We start from the raw sequence: 20,880 nt of genomic DNA on the forward strand, positions 1-20,880 counted from the left end.
ATCCGCTGGAACGCATAGCACTATATGAAATGTTGAGAGAGTTTGGAAACGCCTAGAAACGTTGACACTTATTTGGAGCATATCTCGCTCTCGTGTAATACAAATTGAATATATTTCTTGGTTAATACCTTAGCAGCCTAAGCATAGATATAATTCTTATATTTATAAATGCTAAAGGAGTGAGCAACACAGCGCCATAGTTAATCAAGAAATCAAACGTTTCATCTGAGCCACATTTATTGATCGCCCACACTAAACGCTATTGCATTCGTTGAGTAATGGAAGCGCCCGCAGCTTCAATCGATTCTGAATTTGAAGGCGCTTTCACTAACCATCGAATGAAATCGATCGATTTTGTGAATAGTTGACTGCTGAGTCTTTTAATATTGACGGATGCTTTATGGGCTTAATAACATTATAGTCTAGCACAGTCGTCGTCTCTTCATTTGATAACTGACTCGTCTCTGTAGAGTATTCCGAGTCGGCATCTCTTGGAAACGCCTTCATGCTAATCAACTCATTTTCATTGCTTTTAATTAAACCTTGAATTTTAATATACTCCTCAATTTCGTTTATGTACGATTCGTCCACTTGGTACTTGGGCATCCGCCGAAGATCTGGTTGTTGTGCTTGGAAGTCGGACATTTTCTTGCCATTCTTGGCTATTGTGAATTCGGCCATATGAAATTGGCGCCTTCGGTTCTCAAAGCTGTCCGTTGAGCTATCCGTGCTTCTCAACCTAAGCGTGCTTTCTCGGGGACTGATTAAGATCACTTTTTTGGCATTCTTCAAGCGATATACACTTTCAGCTTTGACTAAACGCTTTACCAAAGTTTGGGCATTCAGGACTACTCTCTTTTTTGGGTGTGGCGTGCCGAACGACAAATCAGTAGCCGAGCTCGTGCTGGAATAAGATCTCTTCTTGCTCGAAATGCTAACTTGCTTTTCTTGCAGGCCATCACTGCCAAATGTGCTATCCTTCAATCGTTCCCGAAGTACTCGGGGGTTCACGGCCGTACCTTTTGTGGGATGCGGTGTGCTATGTAAGCTGTGATGCATACGTATATTTTTCAACTCATCCTCGGAAGGTGATTGAATCTTAACCACACTTCTGCGTTGGTCTCGACTGTTAAGGCGTTCTTCCACTGCGTTTGGATCTATGGCAACATGTGCTTGCGGATATGGAGTCGATGCCCGCTCGCTATCCACAGGCAGTAGGCCATTATCACGATCAGTCGCTTTTAAAAATGGTTTTTTTCTGAATAACAGCGCTCTATTCAATTTGTTTGGCAATGTAAGGCGAACTTTATTCGAATCCATCGTTAACGACAACTCAACTATGGACTGTAAAGAAGCAACAAGCAAACAATGAACAAATATTTTTGTGCTTTCTGTTTTTGTTTTGTGTTAGAACTGTTCAAAAAATTAACCAATTTGTGGCGCCTACTTTATTCCCCCCTATTTATATTGAGCTTGCAAAAGCTGATTGCTACGCTATACATTGATCAGTCTCGGTTTTTGTAAGCTTGTTGCAAATCGCAAAAGCTGATTGCTACGCTACACATTGATCATTCTCGGTTTTTGTAAACTTGTTGCGAATTATAATAGAATAAAAACGGCCTATAAACAGTCGACGATTGACATATGTATTTATTGAAGGCGCTTGCTTAAAATAACAATCCCATATAAGCTTATATTTCTTGATATTAGTGTATACACATATCGGTGATTAATATAAGTCAATATTTAGGTAGAACACATGTTTTTCTTTTCGCGTACGTGCGCTTTTACATACTTTAACTATTCCATTAGAATATTGAAAATTGACACCTCCACCTTATTATGCCGGTTTTCGTGAATCTATAATTTCTCTTGCGATTCGATCGGGCACCGTTGTCACTAGGACTTATTGAATATATTGGCTTTCCCAAAACGTCGCTCATCATTCTGCCATGCTTGGCTGTGGAGAATTCAGCTTTCTGAAATACACGACGTTGATCCTCAAAGCTAATACAGTGTCTGACAACGTTTACCGTGTTCGTTTTCGACAAGAGTGATTTATTCGATGACCATTTTTCTAAATATATATATTATATTTCTCTATTTATTTCAATGTCTGTGAATATTTTGTATTTTTTTCGGGCGCTCGATACGCGACACTGCTTTCTGAGCACTGCTTGAATTGCTATCGGCGGCAGCTCTGCTAGCTGTTTGCTACATAACTCACGTTGCGCTGTAGCAGCGAACTAGCCAAGCAGTGCAATTTTAAATATCTAAACTTAAAGCGAAAATTGCTGAAGTATAATAAAATTTGAATAACTATAATGAAAAAGTTCCATTTCGAAATTATATATATATATATATTTTTTTTTGTAATAAAACTATGTTATGCATTTGAATGATTGATATTAAGTTCTTTAGTGTGTACAAATGGGTTAAAGTAAATTTTGTTAATTCATATTCGTTGTTCAATTGCGATTTATTACTTGTATTAGGAAGAGTATTACTAAATACATCAACTTAAGCGTGCACAAAACGCAACTGATCATGATATATTTTTTGTGCTTGCAGTAAAATTCCATTGGAAAAATATCGAGTATGCCTTCTAACTGGAGAGTCGGCCCACAAATTGAAAATATGCTCGATATTTTTAAAATGAAAATTTCTTTTCACCATTTTCACGGAATTGAATTGCCTTCTATCTGTTCTCTTAGTATATCTTTGACGTTTTCCTAGATGTATTCGTAGATCTGATATCTTTACCCACGGACTGGTCCGGAGCTCCACTTACTAAACCTAGCCGCCGAATAAGCATTTCAATTTCCTGCGTCGCCGCCAAGTCCCTCATTACTAATTCATTATCAATATATGTGCTATCCGATTTCGTGCCCATTAATTGGTCGCTCATCTTCTTGCCATATTTGGCAATTGTGAATTCGCCCTCATTGAATGTTTGTCGACGCACGTTAAACTCCGATCTCGAATCGAGATCTTTCTTTTTAATATTTAGACAAGTGTTTCTTGGACTCACTACGGTGACCTTCTTTTTCGTTGTATCTAGTGAATTTTTTCGCGCGATTTTATCTGATTTTACAGAAGTAAGACCTAGTAATTTTTGAAATGATCGGCCAAACGAGGTGTCAGTGCTTATCCTGCTAATTTCATCGATTCGTGTTTTGAGCACTTTGGGATTTATGACTACGGCCTTATTGGGATGCGGAGTACCAAGCGATATATTTTCAGAGGACTCTGGTTTATTTTTATCTTGTCCGAAATTAATTCTGGAATTGTCTAAATACTTCTGCCCTTGACGCCGTACATTAGCTCGTTGGCCCTCAAGACGAGACGTCAGTACTTTTATATCAACACCATCAAATTTTTTTGGATGTGGCGTTGAAGAAATGGAATTAACACGAACTAGGCCATAGTCACGGCTTGCCAACTTCACAGGTTGAACTGGCTGGAAGTCAATTTTCTTTTTTGTATGATTGTCTGCGAGTTGGCTTCTAACTGTTGGTGATGTGACTGGACGTTTCATTATGCAGGCTGTGCAGGAAAACTGATTCTTCCGTGTGTTATTTTTTTTTTATTTTTTTTTTTTAATAAATGTTATCTGTATTGTAAGTGTTATCTGTTGTATTCTGGCTGTGAACAATAATATTCAACGAGTATTTGATGGTGATGTCGACACTGCTTCCCATGCCTACGCAGCTCAGCTTTAGTATTAATTTGAATGCTGGTTGCTACGTAACAAATATACAATAGCAGCTGCCCGAAAATAAAGCCACTTTACCGTTAGCACCGACTAAACGCAACTTTAAAGCTTTTCGCGCGATTCCAAGCTTTTAGCGTTGATTGGCTGCCAAACAGCTGTTAAGCATTTGTGTAAAACATTTCAAAACAAACCGTTCGGCGGTAAGGAACTAAGCCGCTTTCAAAGTATTTCTGTGTGAAAATCAAAAATAATTTATAAATGAAATATATTGTAGTTCGAAAAATAATTTATTTAACTTATTCATCAATTTTTGAATTTTATAAAATATATTTCCAGACAAAAACCTTCCCAGTTATATTAAACATGAGAAACTTTATCATAAAAAAAATTGTTTATAAAATACATATCAAGTGATTATTTGAGAAATTAATAAAAAAGGTGGAGCTAATTTTTAATATTGTTTATCAAAATTTTAAAATAAATTATTAAAAATAATCAAATTACTGATTTCAACTAAATATTGATTTCAACTATAATAATTAAAATTTATAATGACGTTTGAATTATTTATAAATTAAAACCCTTATAAATTCACTTCATAATGATGTTATTCTATTTGTTTTATTTATTTTTACATAAATCAGAAATCAATCTGTTGAGTACTTAAATATTTTTTAAGTTATAAAAACGTATATTTAAACAGAGTTTAAATTGAAAGTAAATGTTATTATATTTAAATTGTAAAAATAATAAGTGTGCCCCCATTAAAACTTATGTGCTCACCCACTCAGAGTATTTGAAAAAGTGCTGAGTGACGTTGAGCAGCAGCAGCGCGACAAGTGGAAATATAAAATTGCTCCGGTTTTTAATGAATTATGACATTTTGCAGGTGGGAACGTTGACGTTTGCTTTATCAGGTAGCTGCCTCCTTTGCCAATTACAACGTATTTCACATACAGAGGATATACACAGGCGTATATATGTATATACATATATATTATTTTTCAAAGATTCACTCACCGTTTTACACCTGCCAGGGGCTGATTGTCCTCGCAAGAAAGACAACAAACGGGCAGCCACAATACGAGCGTCAAAATGGGTGAAAAGAAATTTTGCACTTAACGCGTTTTTCCTGCCTCTTCGGCTGCAAGAACTGAAGTGTCTAAGGCTTGTCATATGTTATTTTTTTGTTCTGTTTCTGTTTTTCCATATATTTGTTTAACAGGCTGGCTGGCTGCTTGTGTGTGCTGTGACTCTCATGAATTTCATTTTAAATGCTTTCACACACTTGGCATTCATTCATTCATTCGGTCAGGCATTCAACATAGACTTGGCTAGTAAAGTCCTGGCTCAATGCCTGTTCTTGTCTCCTCGGTTGAGCTGTTCGCACCCAAATCCCTTGTTGCAAATAGCAGCTCTAATCCTGCGTGCTTTCTGGACATAAGCACAGACACACACATACACACTTACATAGCTAGATAAGCACACTCTTACACATTTACTTGCACAAGTATTGAGTTTGCTTTCACGGCTTATGTGCAACTCAAGCCTCGAAAACTTTCATAAATATCTCAGCTACTCCTTAGGCTTACAAAACTTGCCCGAGGCGTCTCTTTCAGTTCCTCGCGTTAAGTATTTCAAGCGTTTCCTTTGCCTTTAAATATCTACGACGACCACTCCTTGTAGCAAATTCAATTTTACCATTTCGGGCGTGCAGAATGATAAGAAATGCTTCAAACAATATTTTTCCATGCATTCTTTAACGGCGACCACGACGCTTGCACATGGTATTTGCTCCATAATTCGCGGCTGCATAGATGAAATTGTTTGCTTACTGCAGCTCTGGCTTTAAGATATTTAAATACTCTTTCAGCTGAGTCTATTTGTCAGTTTGCGCAGTTTACTGAGCTTACAGAGGCATTGCGAATGGCATTTTGAGGACTTGTCACAGGCCAAGCAAACGGTCGAGCAGCTTCCTGAAAGATACCTCAGTTGGCAGCTGCTTAAGCAGTCTTTGTGGACTTCATGGAAAAATTTGTGTTTAATGAGCCTTAGTAAATAGCAAAATTTCACTCCTTAAAGGCCATTTGACAGCTGCCCTCAAACTGTGCGAGTTTTTGGGGAATATTTGCTCAAAATGGACCACTGTGCGAGGAAGCTACTTGAAAGTTAGCTGCGTTGAAATAGTTTTTCATTCACTGGGCGTTTTTTATGTGCCTATGGACAGGCGCGCTAAAAAGAGCAACCAAGTGGGCGGGGAGGCGTGGAGCAGTGTCGGCAAATATGGTCCAGTGGAGCAGGCCGAGGCAGCTATGTTGGCCACGTTGACCGCAATTGGCCGGGTGAAAGCCGCAGCTGCTGCTAATGAGGAAAGCGGCATTTGTGACCGTGCAGAAAACATCTAATTATCGTCTAGTCTTTAATGAAAATTTGGTTTCTCGTTTTCAATTGCAGATTACAACAAGGAGCCCAGCGGCAGTGGCGCTCTGGCCAGCAGCTTCGACAAGTCCGTTTTGCACATTTCCGACTGGCTGACGTGGGAACAAAACATGATCAAGATACAGAGCGTGCTGGTGAACGATGGCGACGCCGTGCGTTTGGCCATCGAAAAGCAGGAGGTAAGTGGCTTTAGTAGTAGTGGGTGGCGGACTGTTCAAAGCATTCACTCGGCCATCGTTTCGCCCTGCAGAAAGTTTTGCGTGAATTGAAAATGAAAAAGCCGCAACTCAACGAACTGGTCCATACAGCGGAAGTGCTGAAAGGCGACATCAAACGTCAGCAGCTGCAGGAGAAAGGTAAGCATTAGAAATTTGCAACTTAAATACATATATTTATGGGTATTTAGAATGAATTTAAGTTGAAGGCAGCACAGCTTGAGCTCTGCAAATATAAAATTATATTTTTTATTTATATAAATATATATATATATATAATATATAAAGATAAAAGTTCAATTAAAAAACGTTGAATGGAATCGAGGATAACTCCTTCTGGGCACACAAACAGGCAAACATTTCCTAATTCATCGAGCCCGTTTTATGCTACACGGAAATTTCATTAGGCCTCTTAGCTGCTGTCAGCTAAATGCCATTATGAATTGCATGCAAACTGTGCTTCACCTAGGGGTCTAACGAGATATGCACATTTTCCATTTCCCATAACGACTTTCGTGCAAGCAAATTTCCGTTTTGTCAGACCGACACACACACACACACGCACACAGACTGGGCCAGTGGAACCAGCAGAGGAGTTCACTGAAAGCAGAAATGCGAACGAAATCCACTTTAAATTCCAACCAACTCAAGCTGACCCAGGCGTTTGGTGCGCTCAATTGCAAAAATGTAGCTCCTGACGCTAGGCCTCTTTGCATATTGTCCTTTAGTTACTGCTGTTGCTGCTGCTGCTGCTGCTGAAAGAGACAAACATTAACCATTTTTAACTATATTAAACCGAGAGATACCTCGCAGTAGCGCAGGTGCGTGCTTCAAAGCAATTTAAGCCTTTTGACTTGTAATGCTATGGAAAATATGCAGATATTCTGTATTAGACTTGGCTATGCATATATAATTGTAAACTTGAGAGATCAAGATTGATAGATACAGTTTTCGGAAACTGCAAAATAATCTCTGAAAGACTATTTCTATAAGAGTTCAATGGAGTCATGCATCAATTGCTTGAGTGCTCAACTGAGCACTTTTCAGTCTAGTCGATAAGAATATAAATTATCTGGAAAGCAGCAGGAAAGCTGTAGTATAAATATGAAAATGCTCAGGTCAAATAGCTCTCTATTGATCACTCTTTGATGACTCTGACTTACGGTTTCTGCGGATTTATCAAAATTTTAGAAAACAAACATTTAAAATGTATTTATGCTCGCAGATTTAATCAAAAATTTATTGTTATTGATGAACAACTGAATTGAAATATTTAAAATTTAATACATACTAAAATTATATAGTTATTAAGCATCCTTAAAGTAAGTACCCGCTTTGCTTTAAACAGTTTACAGGGACTGCTCGGCTTCTCTTTAATAAGCTCCCTCTTCGGTTTTTAAGGGGTATTGAAAGGCGACAAAGTCAGCGCTGTCAAATGGCATTGAAAGACAATGGCAAAGTTCACAGCAAACACAAATACAAATACAAATATGTAAACACACACACACACACACACACATACAGTGCATAAAATGGCTTGCACCATAAATCGAAATTGGTAAGTCATTTAAGCCGGCATAGCCGGCTGAGGTGAATATGTAGCACAGTTGAACAGGCACTGTTAAAGAGCAAAGCGTTGCCTCAAGAGAGTTTAGAATTCGCTGCATGCCACGCGGCGCATGCTCCAGTTGATATGTGTGTGTGTGTGTTCTCAGTGTCATTTTTTTCGTGATTCGTTCATTTGACTCTCTGTGGAATTTTAATGTGGCAGCAGGCAGCCAACGTTTCTGCCAGTTGACATTTAATTGACAAGCTGTGCGGCAGCGGGGCGGATGGTTAACATTTTTATGTCCCTGTTTGTTGTTGCTGCTGCTGCTGCTCTTACACAGTTTTGTATTTTATGTCATTGTTTGCTGGCTCTGGGGGGATTGGCCTGCAGTTGGCTGCATTGCTTGTGTGTTCTTACATATTATTATGATGTTTGGTTTGTCATAAACATTTGTAACTTGTCCTGCGCCGCTGCCTCTGCCACTGCTGCCACTGCTGCCACTGCTGCTGCTGCTGCTGCTACTGCCGTCGACCACGTACATAAGTGGAATCCCTGTTGCTGTTGCCCCTGTCAGTTGGGTCGAAACCTGGCCACATGCTACTGATACTGCTAGCTGACTTTGCTGTGGCTTCTCGGCCTTACTACTTAACCAATAGAGGGGGACAGATTCATTATTCTTGTTTCCTTTATTTTACTTCCAAGAAATGAGCTTACCGTTGGTTATTATGTAACCGTGGCACTTTAATAGTTGTGTTATTTATATTCCGTCATTTATATTAAAGTCCGTCAGACAATCAATCAAGAGCTCAGTAGGCACAAGGTATAAATGTGTTTTGTATTTCTTCAAAAAGTCTTTGAAAGGAAATAAATTTATTGATTTTTAAATTCAAGTTACATTAAAGTAAATCTTATCTAAATTAGTTTTTACTCTACCTTAATCAACTTGAAATTCTAATTCCTACTTAAACAGTTAATTATTCCACATTTATCAAATCTTAAACTTTCATTATAAATTAATATTTCAATTGCCATGGCGACCTTTAAACTAATTGCTAAATTTCATCCGCAATTGGACAAGTAATGAGTGCGGTTTAGTCTGGCTTTGGGCTCAGTGGATATAGGCACGGTGTGGGCAACCAGTTGGGTCAGGTCAATTGGTTGGCGTCGGCCGGGCCTGCCGCTTATCTCGGGCCAAACGAGCTGCACACAAAATCAATTAATTACGCATTTTGTAAGCTGACGCTTAATTAAACCATTATTTATTATCTCATATGGCTGGATGGCGTGCCAAGGGGTGCGGCCAGGCAAAAAGTTGTGCCAACTCGCTCGACCCAAGCCCCTTTGCCGTGCTCTGTTATCATTTATAGAATGCCTGCAGCGAGCGCAGGGCACAGTCGTAGCCCGAACCACTAACTGGGCAATGTGTGTGGGCCGCTCGTAAATCTGTCTTTGACATGCAATTTTAGTGCAGCGGCTGTTGCTGCAACGGCTGCTCCTTCGGCCAGCAACAGCAAGTATATATCAGCAATAACAATGCACAATGCACAATTCAGCCAAAGGACAACGCACTCGCCCGCTCCTGAGTGTGTGCTCCCCGGACCGGGGATGAAGCCAGCAACCAAATTGCCTCTAATTGTCGTCTTTCTCTCAGCAGCGATGCCCACAACCTGCAATCTGCAACCTGCACCCATTCCTGCCCAGTAGCACGCCCACTTCACGCCATTACATGCTTTAATAGGCCTACTCCGACCCTGCGTGCCCCCCTCTCCAGACTCTAGAGACTCTTCGCCTGGCAGGCGCTTCCTGCCTGCTGTCTGCGCTTTCAAGAAGTTGTTGGCGCTTGATGCCCCTGCCAGGCGGCCCTGTGACTATCTGATGAGCCTTAAATAATTTAGTCATTATATTATCATATTGGGCAACAAAGAGCAAAGCTTTATGATTCTATAAAAATTCTATAAAAATTAAAAAAATGACGAAAATTTTAAATTAAATTAATTAATTTATAATGAAATCTCATCAGCCCGACTGATGCCTAAAGTCTGTTTACTGTGAAGTTTAGTGAACTTTAAAGTGTATTGCAGCTTCGTTGTGAGTGCTTAAAAGTTTTTCCTGTTTTTAATTACTTAAAAGCGACGTCTTCATGACTGCTTAACCTCAGACCTTTGACCAGGGGCAATTGGGCCTTGGCTTGGGCTCCGTCTTTGGCTCTTGTGCTGGCTTTATGTAACTTGAGCACTTAACGCTTCTGCCGCAAATTTGAAAGCAACATTAAATTAAATAATTGTCCTAACAGCGCGCCAGGCAGCCAGGCAGTCAGGCTTTCAGCTATGCGCCAGATAGTTTTTGCGCACATTTTTGTGCTCGAAAGTTATGTGAAAAATGTTTGTGAATATTACAGGTCGCAGGCAGCGCTGTCTATAGGAGCTTGGCCAACGTGGCCAACATAAAGTTGTTGGCTCCCTTCGAGTGCAGCATTTTTAATCCGCTGGGTTTTTGTCTGATTACGCAAATTGTCCTGGGTTAGCGTGGTACGTGACTGCCATGTGTGTAAGTGGATTTCCTGCTGCGCTCTAGCACAAGCTTAGCAATGTGAAAATGAATTTTAATTAAATTCATTAGAAATTATTCACATATTTTACTATCTGTTGTCGCTGCTGGCGTCAATAGCTTTGTTTGCTTGCCACGCTCTCTGCTCAGTCAATTGTCAATGTTTACGTTTTCTGATTGAAAAACTTTTCGACAAAAGAAAACTGCGTCACACTTGGGCTAAACTACTCAAAGCTTTTGATTTGGAGAGAAAATGTGTTCATATTCAATCGAGCTGAAACCAGTTTGAAGGTACATAAATTAACCAGAATATTCTAGATTGTATAGCGTTGAAATTTGTCCTTAGAGCATAATTTATCCGCACAGATTTGCGTTGCCTTAAAGCTACGCAATTTTAGTGGAATAAATCTGCTCGTTTATTTACATTTCATGCAATGGCAGCTTTCCCATTGAGGTGTATTTTAATTTATATTTTCCTATGCACTGAGCCAGAGTGAGAGGGAAGACGGCAGAGAATGCTTGGAAAGGCGAGGTATTTCTTTTGCAGTCATTAAGACCGCTGCACACGACTCAACTTTCAGCAATTCTGACGTTATTACCACCCTCGCAACTGGGTGAAAGGGGCAGCGTGTGGGGGCTGAAAGCAAATATCTACAATGCCACGAAAAACAAGAACCATACACACACACACACGCACACACACACACACACACACACACACAAACACACACACACACATTTAGAAACAGAATTCCGTCAATGGCCTCGGCACGCTTGCTGTGTGTGCAACCCTGTGCAAAGCCGATGCTAAAGTTTCTTATCAGTTATCAAGGTTCGCGGCAGACACGCACAACATGTGGCAGGAAGGTTGGCGGCCCCAGCATGCTCCCGGCTATGGAGCACCCAATGCGCATGACATTCACAAGCAAAACAAACTGCCGGAATGCCGGTCGCAAGAGAGCCGAACAACAGAGAAACAGAGAGACGCAGAGAAAGAGAGACACAGAGAGTGAGCGAGAGCGAGAAAGAGAGAGAAAGCGGCCAGGTGGGTGGTTGTTTGTCTTTTCGTTATCGTGGGGGCGGAGGATGGGGGGCAAGTTGTATTTATGTTGGGGTTGCTGCTGCGCCCCAGCTAACGTGCTTTTCCATCTTTGTTTACTCGCTTTTGGGGGTTGCTGGTGCCGCCCGCCGGAGAGCGCTGGCGTGAGCTTGAGCGTGAGCGTGAGCGTGTCGAAAGCGTAGTAAAAACAGTTCCGTGTTGAAAACGCTGCGCTCTTTGTTCACGGCCAGTTGGGACTCTGAGGGCAGTCAGCCCAGGACATTCGTGGGCTTTGACTGCGTACAAACGGTTGTGAATCCACTCGTATCTATTTCTGTTTTCTTTTCTTTTCGATTCGAGGCGTCTCAGCCCGCCGCTGTCGTCTGTTGTCTCGTGGCGTCGCGACGCGTGAAAATTCTTGCCTAAAAACTGTAAATTTCAAAAGCTATAAAAAAGCGACAAGCTCGTTTTTACTAAGCCAACTGAATTGCATTCAATTAGCAGAGCTCTTAGTCTGCGTGTGTGTGTGTTACGTGCGTGTGCTAGTTACATGTGTGTGCGTGTGTGTTTTATATGTGTTTGAGGGCCAAGAAAAGTCAAGCCACAAAATCGGCGTTTAAAGTTTTTGTCTGCAGTGGATTATTGCCCAGCCCTGTCTATTCCCCCACACACATACACGCACACCCCCTGCAGTCGCAGTGGTGGCGCCCTTGTTGTTGTTATTTTTGTTGCCAATTTTGTTGCCGCTACTTTTGTAAATCAATAAACGTGAGGGTGGCAAAAGCCGCAAATATCGTCGAGCGGCGTGCCACAATGCGGCGCATTCAAATATAAATGCGATTGTTAAAAATACGAAAATAAAACGAACAGGCAAATGCAAGCAGATAACTGAACAGAATTAATTGGATTTATTTGTCAAGCAATTCAAACAATAACAAGCTCAATAAAAATGAATTCCAAATGAATTCATTAATTTATTACAAATAAATGTCAATTAAACTGTTGAAGCGAAAATACTATAACAATCATGAATCAGGAAATATTCTATATTCTTAATAAACAAAAATCTCGTGGAGCTTATAGAAAATTGTTTTCTGTATCACAAATTAATTTAGCTAATTATTAATTTATTTTTTTATACTGTGCAACAGCTTGAAATTTTTTTTGTATGTATATATATTTTTTCTTTTTTTTATATTTTTATAGAAAATATTTTGAGCATATTTAATTCAATTTTTAAAAACTGATTGTCTTAAATTATATTTTAAAAACAGCTCAGAAATACTTTGCTTATTTTTTGTATATATTTATATATGCACTTTAAGCAGTTCATAAGTGTATTTCATTTATCAAATGCAATAAATATTAAATATATATTTTCATTTATGTTTATTTGTAAAGTTTAAAAAGTTGCATATCAATTCCGATTCAATAAATGCATTGCATACAGCATTCATATGCTAATCTATAATTAATTAAGAATGCATAATATTATAACGGAATACATAATGATTGTTGCATAGACAGCCAGCAAATTATAATATAAATATTCAATAAAGCGATCGCTGAAGCCAACACAAGCGACGCTTACTAAAGTGGGCGTATTTGTGGAAACAGCAACTACGACAAGAACAATAAGACAAAGTATTGTTGTTGTTGTAGTTGTTGTCGTTGTTGTTCACATCATGGCAAAAAGAAATGTGTTTCAATAAATTACATGAGCACACAGCGCGTAACGCGTTGACGGCATTCGAAGCAGCAGCCAACGAATGTAGCATAATTTGTGGTATATACATATATATATGTATGTGTGTGTGTGCTTGTGACTGTGTGTGTGTGTGTGTGTGTTGTGAATGGTAATTCATGGCTGGCAGTATACAAAAACAGCAAAGTCAGCAGCAAAAAAAAACCTAAACAAATGGAACTTTGCGCTCACTCAAATGGCAACAACAACAACATTAACAACAGCAGCAACAACAACGAGCAACTTGAACGCTAAAAACGGCGTCGAAACACACTCAAGTTATTTGACTTGATTGCATACTTTTAGCCGGAAAATAACATTTTATTTATATAGTATGTAGATGTAGCTGCAGTGGCTTCACAGCGAACGTGTTTGCTGTGTAGTTTTTTGCAAATAGTTTTCAAGTCTATTTATTTTTTGTTGTCTTGTCGTGCCCAATTCAAAAACAAGAACCCTGAACTTTTTTAATTCTGTATAACAAGTTTTCTTGCTGTTTATCATGGATTGTTTTCTGTCTTTTGGCCACAATTTATTCGAGCTGCCAGCTCTGCAAGTTAAGATTCCTTTCTTGTAATAACAGACAACTCATGAGCCCATATTGTTACCCATTCGACTGAGCATTTCCGCTGAGTATTGTGTTGACATTAAGCACTTTGTCTAGAACGCACTCAATTCACACATTGTGTTGATTAATTTCTTTCGATTTACCTGGGGGCCTTTAGCTATGCGTTTCTATTTCTATTGCATGCGTAATAGGATATTAGTTCGAAAGCTTTTCTAAGAATAATTACTAGACTTGCTGGAACAGAACTTGTTCAGGTTGAGCTTTTGACTTATAGGAATCATAAGCTACTCATAGCCAGCGGGTTCATGTTGACTTGGCATATGTTTTATATATGTATATATATATCTATATTTATATATCTATATATTCTTCCTATATATACATTGATGTATATAAAATCACATCCTTTAGTCGGAATGTTAGAAGGAATAAAGAAGAAAAGGAATAAAGAACAAATGTGGTTTAAAGTTAGGTTTAAAAGTGTTTTGATAGGCAGTTTCCCGGAAAGTAAACTAAACTCTGGTTAATCTATAGAAATATTGCCTTTGCTTTAAAATTTTAATAAATTAAAAATTTATCAAGAAATTTCTATAAAATATATATTGACTAGGAAGTTCTCATATGATAGTCCTGCCTTTTGGCTTGCTTATTCAATTCAATTCATTTTCGAATTTTGCCATTTGTGTGCTGAGCTAGAAGCCCTTCAAAATGTTCACTATTTAAGTTAAGCTGCTTAAACTACAAAATATTTGCAACTAATTGCAAAAAGTTAGCGATAAGAATGAAAAACAAATCGTATATGAAGCTGATTTTGTTGCAAACAGAGGGCAAAGTGAAAAGTCGAGTAATTAGTGAACTGAGGACGAGTAGCTATTCGTGCACAATGTGGTTGCACATGATTTAAAAAACTATCAAATGCAGTCAAGCATTTGAGCAGAACAAAGGCCAAACTCAGCCACAGACAGTCGCTATACAAATTGTAGCAGAGCGATGAGAGAGAGAGAGAGCTATAGAGAGAGAGACAGGGGAGATGGGGCAAATGTGGCTTGGGGATAGGCCAAGACAGACAATAAAAATGTACTGAGCAAAATGGCCAGCAGGCCATTGCAACGTCGACATTGTTATGTGCATTTAAAGGTGTGCCAGAAGTTAAATGCACCTGCCACGGGCCATTTCTGGGGTTTAATGGCATGGCACTGACTGGACGGGACAATGAAAGCGCACCGTTGGGGCGCACAAATGGAATAACAGCCGCAACAAGCATAACAGCAACACATGCAACACACAAACTTGCCTCGTGCACCTTGTTGCAGTCGCCAAAAGCCAAAGGCAAAAGTTCTTCGTGACGCTGCGTAAAACTTTGCTGCATACATTTGGGCGCTACACAGCATTTGCCGGCCAACTGACGAATGTGTGGGTGGGTGGGTGTGTGAATGGGTGTGTGCCTTTGTTGTCTTGCCGAGTTGTGCACTCAACTATACACACATGTTTACTCACAGCAGACGCGTCTGAAATAATGTACAGTGAGGACTAAGTATAAAGAAGCAAAGGCTGAAATATAAACATATAAATAAGAATGAAGATTATATTTTTAAAAAATAAAATAAAAGAATTAAGAAACGGATAAAGCAGAAAAATTATTAGAATATATTTAGAATTATATTAGTTGAGAAGTTAATTCAGTAAAACAAACTAATATTTTAATATAACTTAAATAGAGTTTAAAGATAAATAATATTATTACAAAAATTTTGTTTAAATGGAAAAAAATAAAATAAAAGAATTATGAAACGGATATAGCAGAGAATGTATTAGAATATATTTTTAGTTGAGAAATGAAGTGAGTAAGACAGAAACAAATATTTTAATGAAACTTAAATAGAGTTAAAAGATATATAATATAATTAGAAAATATTTTGTTTAACTTTAATGAATTTTAAAGCAAATAGATCGAGTTTATACAAGAAACTCTTAACTTTCTTTCGATAATAACAGCAAGCAAATATCTAACTTGTCCCTTACATACAATAACTACTGTACTGCGAAGCAGAGAGCAAAGCAAAACAGTCGCAAAACTTTGCAACATTTTCAGGGATTGCGAAAAACAAAGAAAATGCCGCCTGTGCGTTGACAGCCGGCGCAGAGCAAGGCGCAAAGTGTGGTGAAAAAGCGTGTGTGAAAGAGCAATAACCCACTGAGAGAGCTGCGTGCGTGTGTGGGTGAGAGTGGTGGGGTGGTGGGGTGGTGGAGTGTTGGACTGGGGTGCTGGGGTGGCGGACATGTGTGCTAGTTCGCTGGCAAAGAGCACACTCTCTTGGGCTCCCATTGTCGCATTCTCTTTGTGCGCTTACCTGTGTGCTCCATTTATTTGTTGTGTTGTGTTTGCTTGTGGTCTGTAACTGTGTTGAGTTTCCGGCGTGCTGTATAAACAAACCCAGACCCGGGCGCAACTCGCGTGGGGGCAAAAGCCGGTTGCCAGCAGGGGGTTGCTGCTCTCGTTGTTGCTGTTGCTGCTGTTATCGGTGCATTTGTTAAGCCTTTATCAATGTCAACAACAGAGCCGCATTTTTTGTACGAATCGAAGCCGCGTCAGACAATGCAAAATATACATATCGAAGGCCGCACGTGATGCCGCACATAAAGTGAAGTGAAAGTTATTAAGCCCAGAGCAGCTGTCGCAGACACGCACAACACAACGTCAACAATACGCACAACATTGCCACACACAAGACAATCGAGGACCAGCGATGACTGCCAAGCCGCCGCCGCCGGCGCCGCCAACGGTGCCCGATGACCAGTTGCCCAAGCTGGCGCCGCAGATACCACGGCTCAACTCGGAGCTAGCCGCCCAGGCTGCGCTGCGCGCTCAGCAGCTGCTGCGCAAACAGATCTCCCAGGAGCAAGCGCCCGGCCAAAAGGCGGCGCCGCCACCGCTGCCGCCGCTGAGTCGGCCGGTGCCAGCGATTCCAGCACGCGGCACCAGCGAGCGTTCGGCACCGCCCGAAATTCCACCCAAGCGGCATAGCCTCAAAAGCCTGCCCGATGGCCAGCAAATGGTGGTGCCTGGACTGCCTCCGCCTTTGCGCCAGCCGCCGCCGTTGCCTAAGAAGCCCGCGTCGGCTCACAGCTCAGCGCAGAACAGCGCACACAGCTCACCGCTGGCGGGGCTTAAGTTTAAGGAGAAGCCGCCACTGCCGCCAGAGAAGCACTCAACGCTATCCGCTGAGGCAATGGCAGCACGCCGTTGCTCGAATCCCTTTGAGATGCCGCCACCGCCGCCGCCGCTGGTGCTGCAGTCGGCAGTGGCAGCGCTGAGTGAGCAGAGCTCCAAGAATGCGAATGCGCTCGGAAATTGTAACCCGGTGCCCTCGCCGGCGCCAACGCGTGCCAGCGAGACCAAGAAGCTGAACCAACGACCAGCTCCTGCGGCCCTTTCACCCACGGACGAGTTCGGCTCGGAGGATGCGCTGCGTGGCATTGAGAGCGGCCTGCGCAACATGGAACGCGCCATGCAGGAGCAGATGAACTTGCGCAGCCTGGAGGCAGCCGTGCAGAACAACTTCGATCTGAGCTTTAAGGCTAGCCTCGCCGCTGGCGGCGGCCGTCACCTGGGCAGCTCCGTCAATTTGCGCACCACCAACTATGAGCGCAACTTGTCACTCGATGAGAATCGTGCGGGCGACTCGCGTCAATCGCTGGAGGAGCTGAAGCAATTGCGCGCCCAGGCACAGCAGCAGTCCATACACAACTCATCCTCGTCGTCCGTCTCGTCCGCATCGGCCTCGCAAGTGGAGCAATCGATGCGTTCGACCATCGAGCATCACATGCGCTCCCTCGATCGTAATCTGCCTCTGGAATTGCAGTACAGTCGCCATCGCATGCAGAACAACTTGTCGGCCCCTGGCCACCATGCGCCCGGCGTAGGCGCTCCATTAGCGGCGCAATCCTCTCAACAGCAGCAGCAGCAGCAGTCGCCACAGCCACCCGTGCCGCTGAGCAGCGAATTCCGTGAACAGATCCGCCAGCAGCTGCTGGGCAACATACCGCCCCAGGTGGTGCACAATATGGGCCAGTTGCCCGGCTCGGCGGCAGCCGCTGCACTGCTGCAACATCAGGCTCAGTCGCGGGCTGCTGCGGCCGCCGCTGCTGCTGCCGCCCAGGTCGTCGCCGGCAATGGCGTCGTGCCCATCGGACTGTCCCGAGAGGAGCTGCGCATGCGTCGACGCTCGTCGCACGACGAGACACAAATATCGCAGAACGCAGCTGCCGGCATTCAGGGTAAGATGAAGCAGAAGAAGAAGACCAAACTGTGGAGCTGACAGCTTTAATTATCAGATTAATTATCTGTCTTTTTATTGCTGACTGATTGAGTGATGAATAGTTAGAATGATAGATAAGCATCTAATATGCCCCATATAATTAGCTTAGATTTTTCAATTAGCTAAATATAATGGAGCTAGTTTACTGGAGAAGAAAGAGGAAGAAAGAGAAACCAGTAAAACTCTTTTTGAATGCATTTTGAAATTTGATTTTCCAGCTTCATTTGCAAAGTTCTTCTGAATAGTAGAATTAAAGCTTTATTAATTTTTTTATTATTTTTATTTTCAGTTACTTCTTAGTTGATTGATTTTAATATACTTAAAAATACATATTAAGAAATTTAATAAATATTTTTATACTATAAATATATATTTAATATAAATATGAATTTAATTAGTAAATGTATTTTGTGTGCATATAAAAGCCTGAATAGTAAGCAGAATACGTTTCAGAAGCTCTTCCAGAATTGAATTTCTAAGACTTCTTGGGACTGGATTAACATTAAAATTGAGAGTTTGAGTTAATAAATTGGCATGCGATGCGTGTTTATCGTTTTGTTTGATGGATGTGGCTTGAATTAAGTTACTGAGGTTTGGCTCCAAGTCGACCCAAATTTCGAGCGAATGGAAATCCTTTGAGGATTTTGCTCAATTGACAACATTCTTCTCCTATTAGACAAGGTTCCCCTTATAGAGATTTCTCATGCACATGGCTCCCATCACTTTATAAAATATTATAAGTTAGTTAAGTTGAATTAATTGGGCACAAGACTTGACTAAGCTAAGTTCTATAATCCTATATCTCTATATATTCCTAAATTTATTTTACACCATATTCTACCATTTGCTTAAGACAATACGAATAAATTTGTATTAAATTTTGTATAATATTTTAAGATTTTTAATTTATTAGTTTAATAAGAAAATATATTTTTTATTTCAAGTATTTATGCATTTAATGTTCATACACATGAAAAAAGTCTCATTGAAGAAGTCTTGGTTTTTATAAAATTTCTTTGCTTAAGTATTTATGATGCTATTTCTAGCTTATTTAATTTATTATTTATATTTATTGTACAACATATTATTGATTTTCTTCCATTATTACTTCCCTGCTAGAATTGAAACAATTTTGCATAGCACCGCATTGTTCAGCTGACTTAGACTATTTACGTTGCTTTCTGAAAGGTAACGAATACAATTTGTGTTTATGCTAACCAAGTTGTGCGAGAGTTAACAGCCCCCACTAGCCGTATGAGAGAGTGGGCTCCAACTAATCTGATAATAATTGAGACCATCTCACACACGAAGTCCCGCCGAACAAGCGAAGCACAGTTCGCTTGTTTCCTCCTTTGTTTACTAATGATGTTGCATGGCGTTTTACACACTTACAACTTGGTCCATAAATGTTGGGAGGGACTCCAAAGGCTCCCCAGTTCACTAGAGATTACACCATAGCTAACTTGTGTCACTCGATTAAAATGTTTTTATTGTTGCTTTAGCTAATGTTGTTTAACAGTAACCAATTGCTAGGCGTTCTGAATGCAGACATTAATTAAGCTCCTTCCTTTTCTGCCATTCACAGTGACCCGCCTGAGGGAGCATTGGGATGAGACGTCGCAGTGCGTTCTGCAGCGGGCGGCACAGCTGAAGAGCATGCTGAGCGACTCGCAGCGGTAGGTTATCCTTTAGCCTGCTTTGGGGTCAATCCAATTAATTGCTTAATTCCAATTGGCAGGTTTGAGGCCAAGCGCGTCGAGCTGGAAATGTGGCTGGCGCGCATGGAGCAGAGAGCCGAGCGCATGGGTACTGTGGGCGCCACAGCAGATATACTGGAGGCCCAGCAGAAGGAGCAGAAGGTGACTTGTGCTGGCTGCCAATGGAGCGCATAAATTAATCTATTTCCTTTACATATCCGTAGTCCTTCCACGCCGAGCTGCATCAGAATAAGCAGCACTTCGACCTCTTCAGCGAGCTGACGCAGAATCTAATTGCAGTCTATCCAAACGATGATACTTCCAGAGTTAAGAAGATGACTGAGTCCATTAATCAACGGTGAGTGTCTATTGAAATCGTGCAGCGCCAAACTAAATGAAATGCGAAAATGCAAACAGTTGCGCGACTTCAATTTGAAACGCTTCTGCGATTTGCATGCAATGCAAATTAATGACTTGCACTTGTCTTGCTCCAGCCGTATAAACAGAAATAAAATAAATCACAGCAAGTCGCTTAAGAGGGAGGAAAAGTCCTCTTTAATTCTAAGAATAAGAGCGCTATTCACGTTTTAATGTAGTCCTTTTAAACACTCTTAAGAGAAGTGAGAGCGCTCTATTTGTGAGTATTCAAACAGAGCTGTAGGTGCAGCTGACTACTCCTATCTGAATTACTCCTATTTGACTTCTTCTATCTAAATTACCATAAAATGTTCTATTTCAATACACGTTCTCTCCATAGTAAAAGGCTTGAGCTTCAGTAAATTCGTAAGCTTCATAAAAACTATCGAAAGATATTTATCTTAGACAAGCTAACTTTATACTCCTAAAATCAAAAATAGATCATAATCTGAGCTTAAAATTAAGAGAAGGAACAGATCGTATGCATCTCTAAATATACTCTTCAAATTCCCCTTGCAGCTATTCCCACTTGAACAATGGTGTCATCAATCGAGGCAAACAGCTGAATGCCGCTGTGCACGATCTGCAATCGTTCGATCGTAAAATGGATCAGGTTAGCAACGCTGTCATATCA

At 40.8% G+C, this 20,880-nt stretch overlaps 2 protein-coding genes across 18 annotated transcripts in view; one reads left to right on the plus strand and one right to left on the minus strand.

Annotated features, from left to right (window-relative positions):
* LOC111604277 (dystrophin) overlaps nucleotides 1–20,880 on the plus strand; it is a 146,917-nt gene that overhangs the window by 32,033 nt on the left and 94,004 nt on the right. For 11 of the 17 annotated variants that reach the window (XM_030224985.1, XM_030224994.1, XM_030224986.1 and 8 more), the window contains 7 exons: nucleotides 6,170–6,333; nucleotides 6,405–6,510; nucleotides 19,252–19,320; nucleotides 19,718–19,808; nucleotides 19,871–19,991; nucleotides 20,054–20,187; nucleotides 20,766–20,859. In XM_030224985.1, the coding sequence (XP_030080845.1) occupies nucleotides 6,170–6,333; nucleotides 6,405–6,510; nucleotides 19,252–19,320; nucleotides 19,718–19,808; nucleotides 19,871–19,991; nucleotides 20,054–20,187; nucleotides 20,766–20,859 (779 nt within the window). Of the gene's footprint in view, nucleotides 1–6,169; nucleotides 6,334–6,404; nucleotides 6,511–16,545; nucleotides 18,092–19,251; nucleotides 19,321–19,717; nucleotides 19,809–19,870; nucleotides 19,992–20,053; nucleotides 20,188–20,765; nucleotides 20,860–20,880 lie in introns of those variants that run through there. The other 6 variants (XM_030224987.1, XM_030224992.1, XM_030224993.1 and 3 more) reach the window with 2 other exon arrangements.
* LOC111604279 lies at nucleotides 313–1,403 on the minus strand. Its single transcript, XM_023322295.2, has one exon. It carries the CDS (start codon nucleotides 1,318–1,320, stop codon nucleotides 328–330), a length of 993 nt encoding a protein of 330 aa, XP_023178063.2. The 5' UTR covers nucleotides 1,321–1,403; the 3' UTR covers nucleotides 313–327.

Source organism: Drosophila hydei, unplaced genomic scaffold (genome assembly GCF_003285905.1).
Source record: "Drosophila hydei strain 15085-1641.00,03,60 unplaced genomic scaffold, DhydRS2 tig00008121-arrow-pilon, whole genome shotgun sequence".
NCBI lineage: Eukaryota > Metazoa > Arthropoda > Insecta > Diptera > Drosophilidae > Drosophila > Drosophila hydei.

Coding starts and splice junctions, on each gene's coding strand:
- LOC111604279 (XM_023322295.2), bottom strand. CDS start 1,320: ATGGATTCGAATAAAGTTCGCCTTACATTGCCAAACAAATTGAATAGA.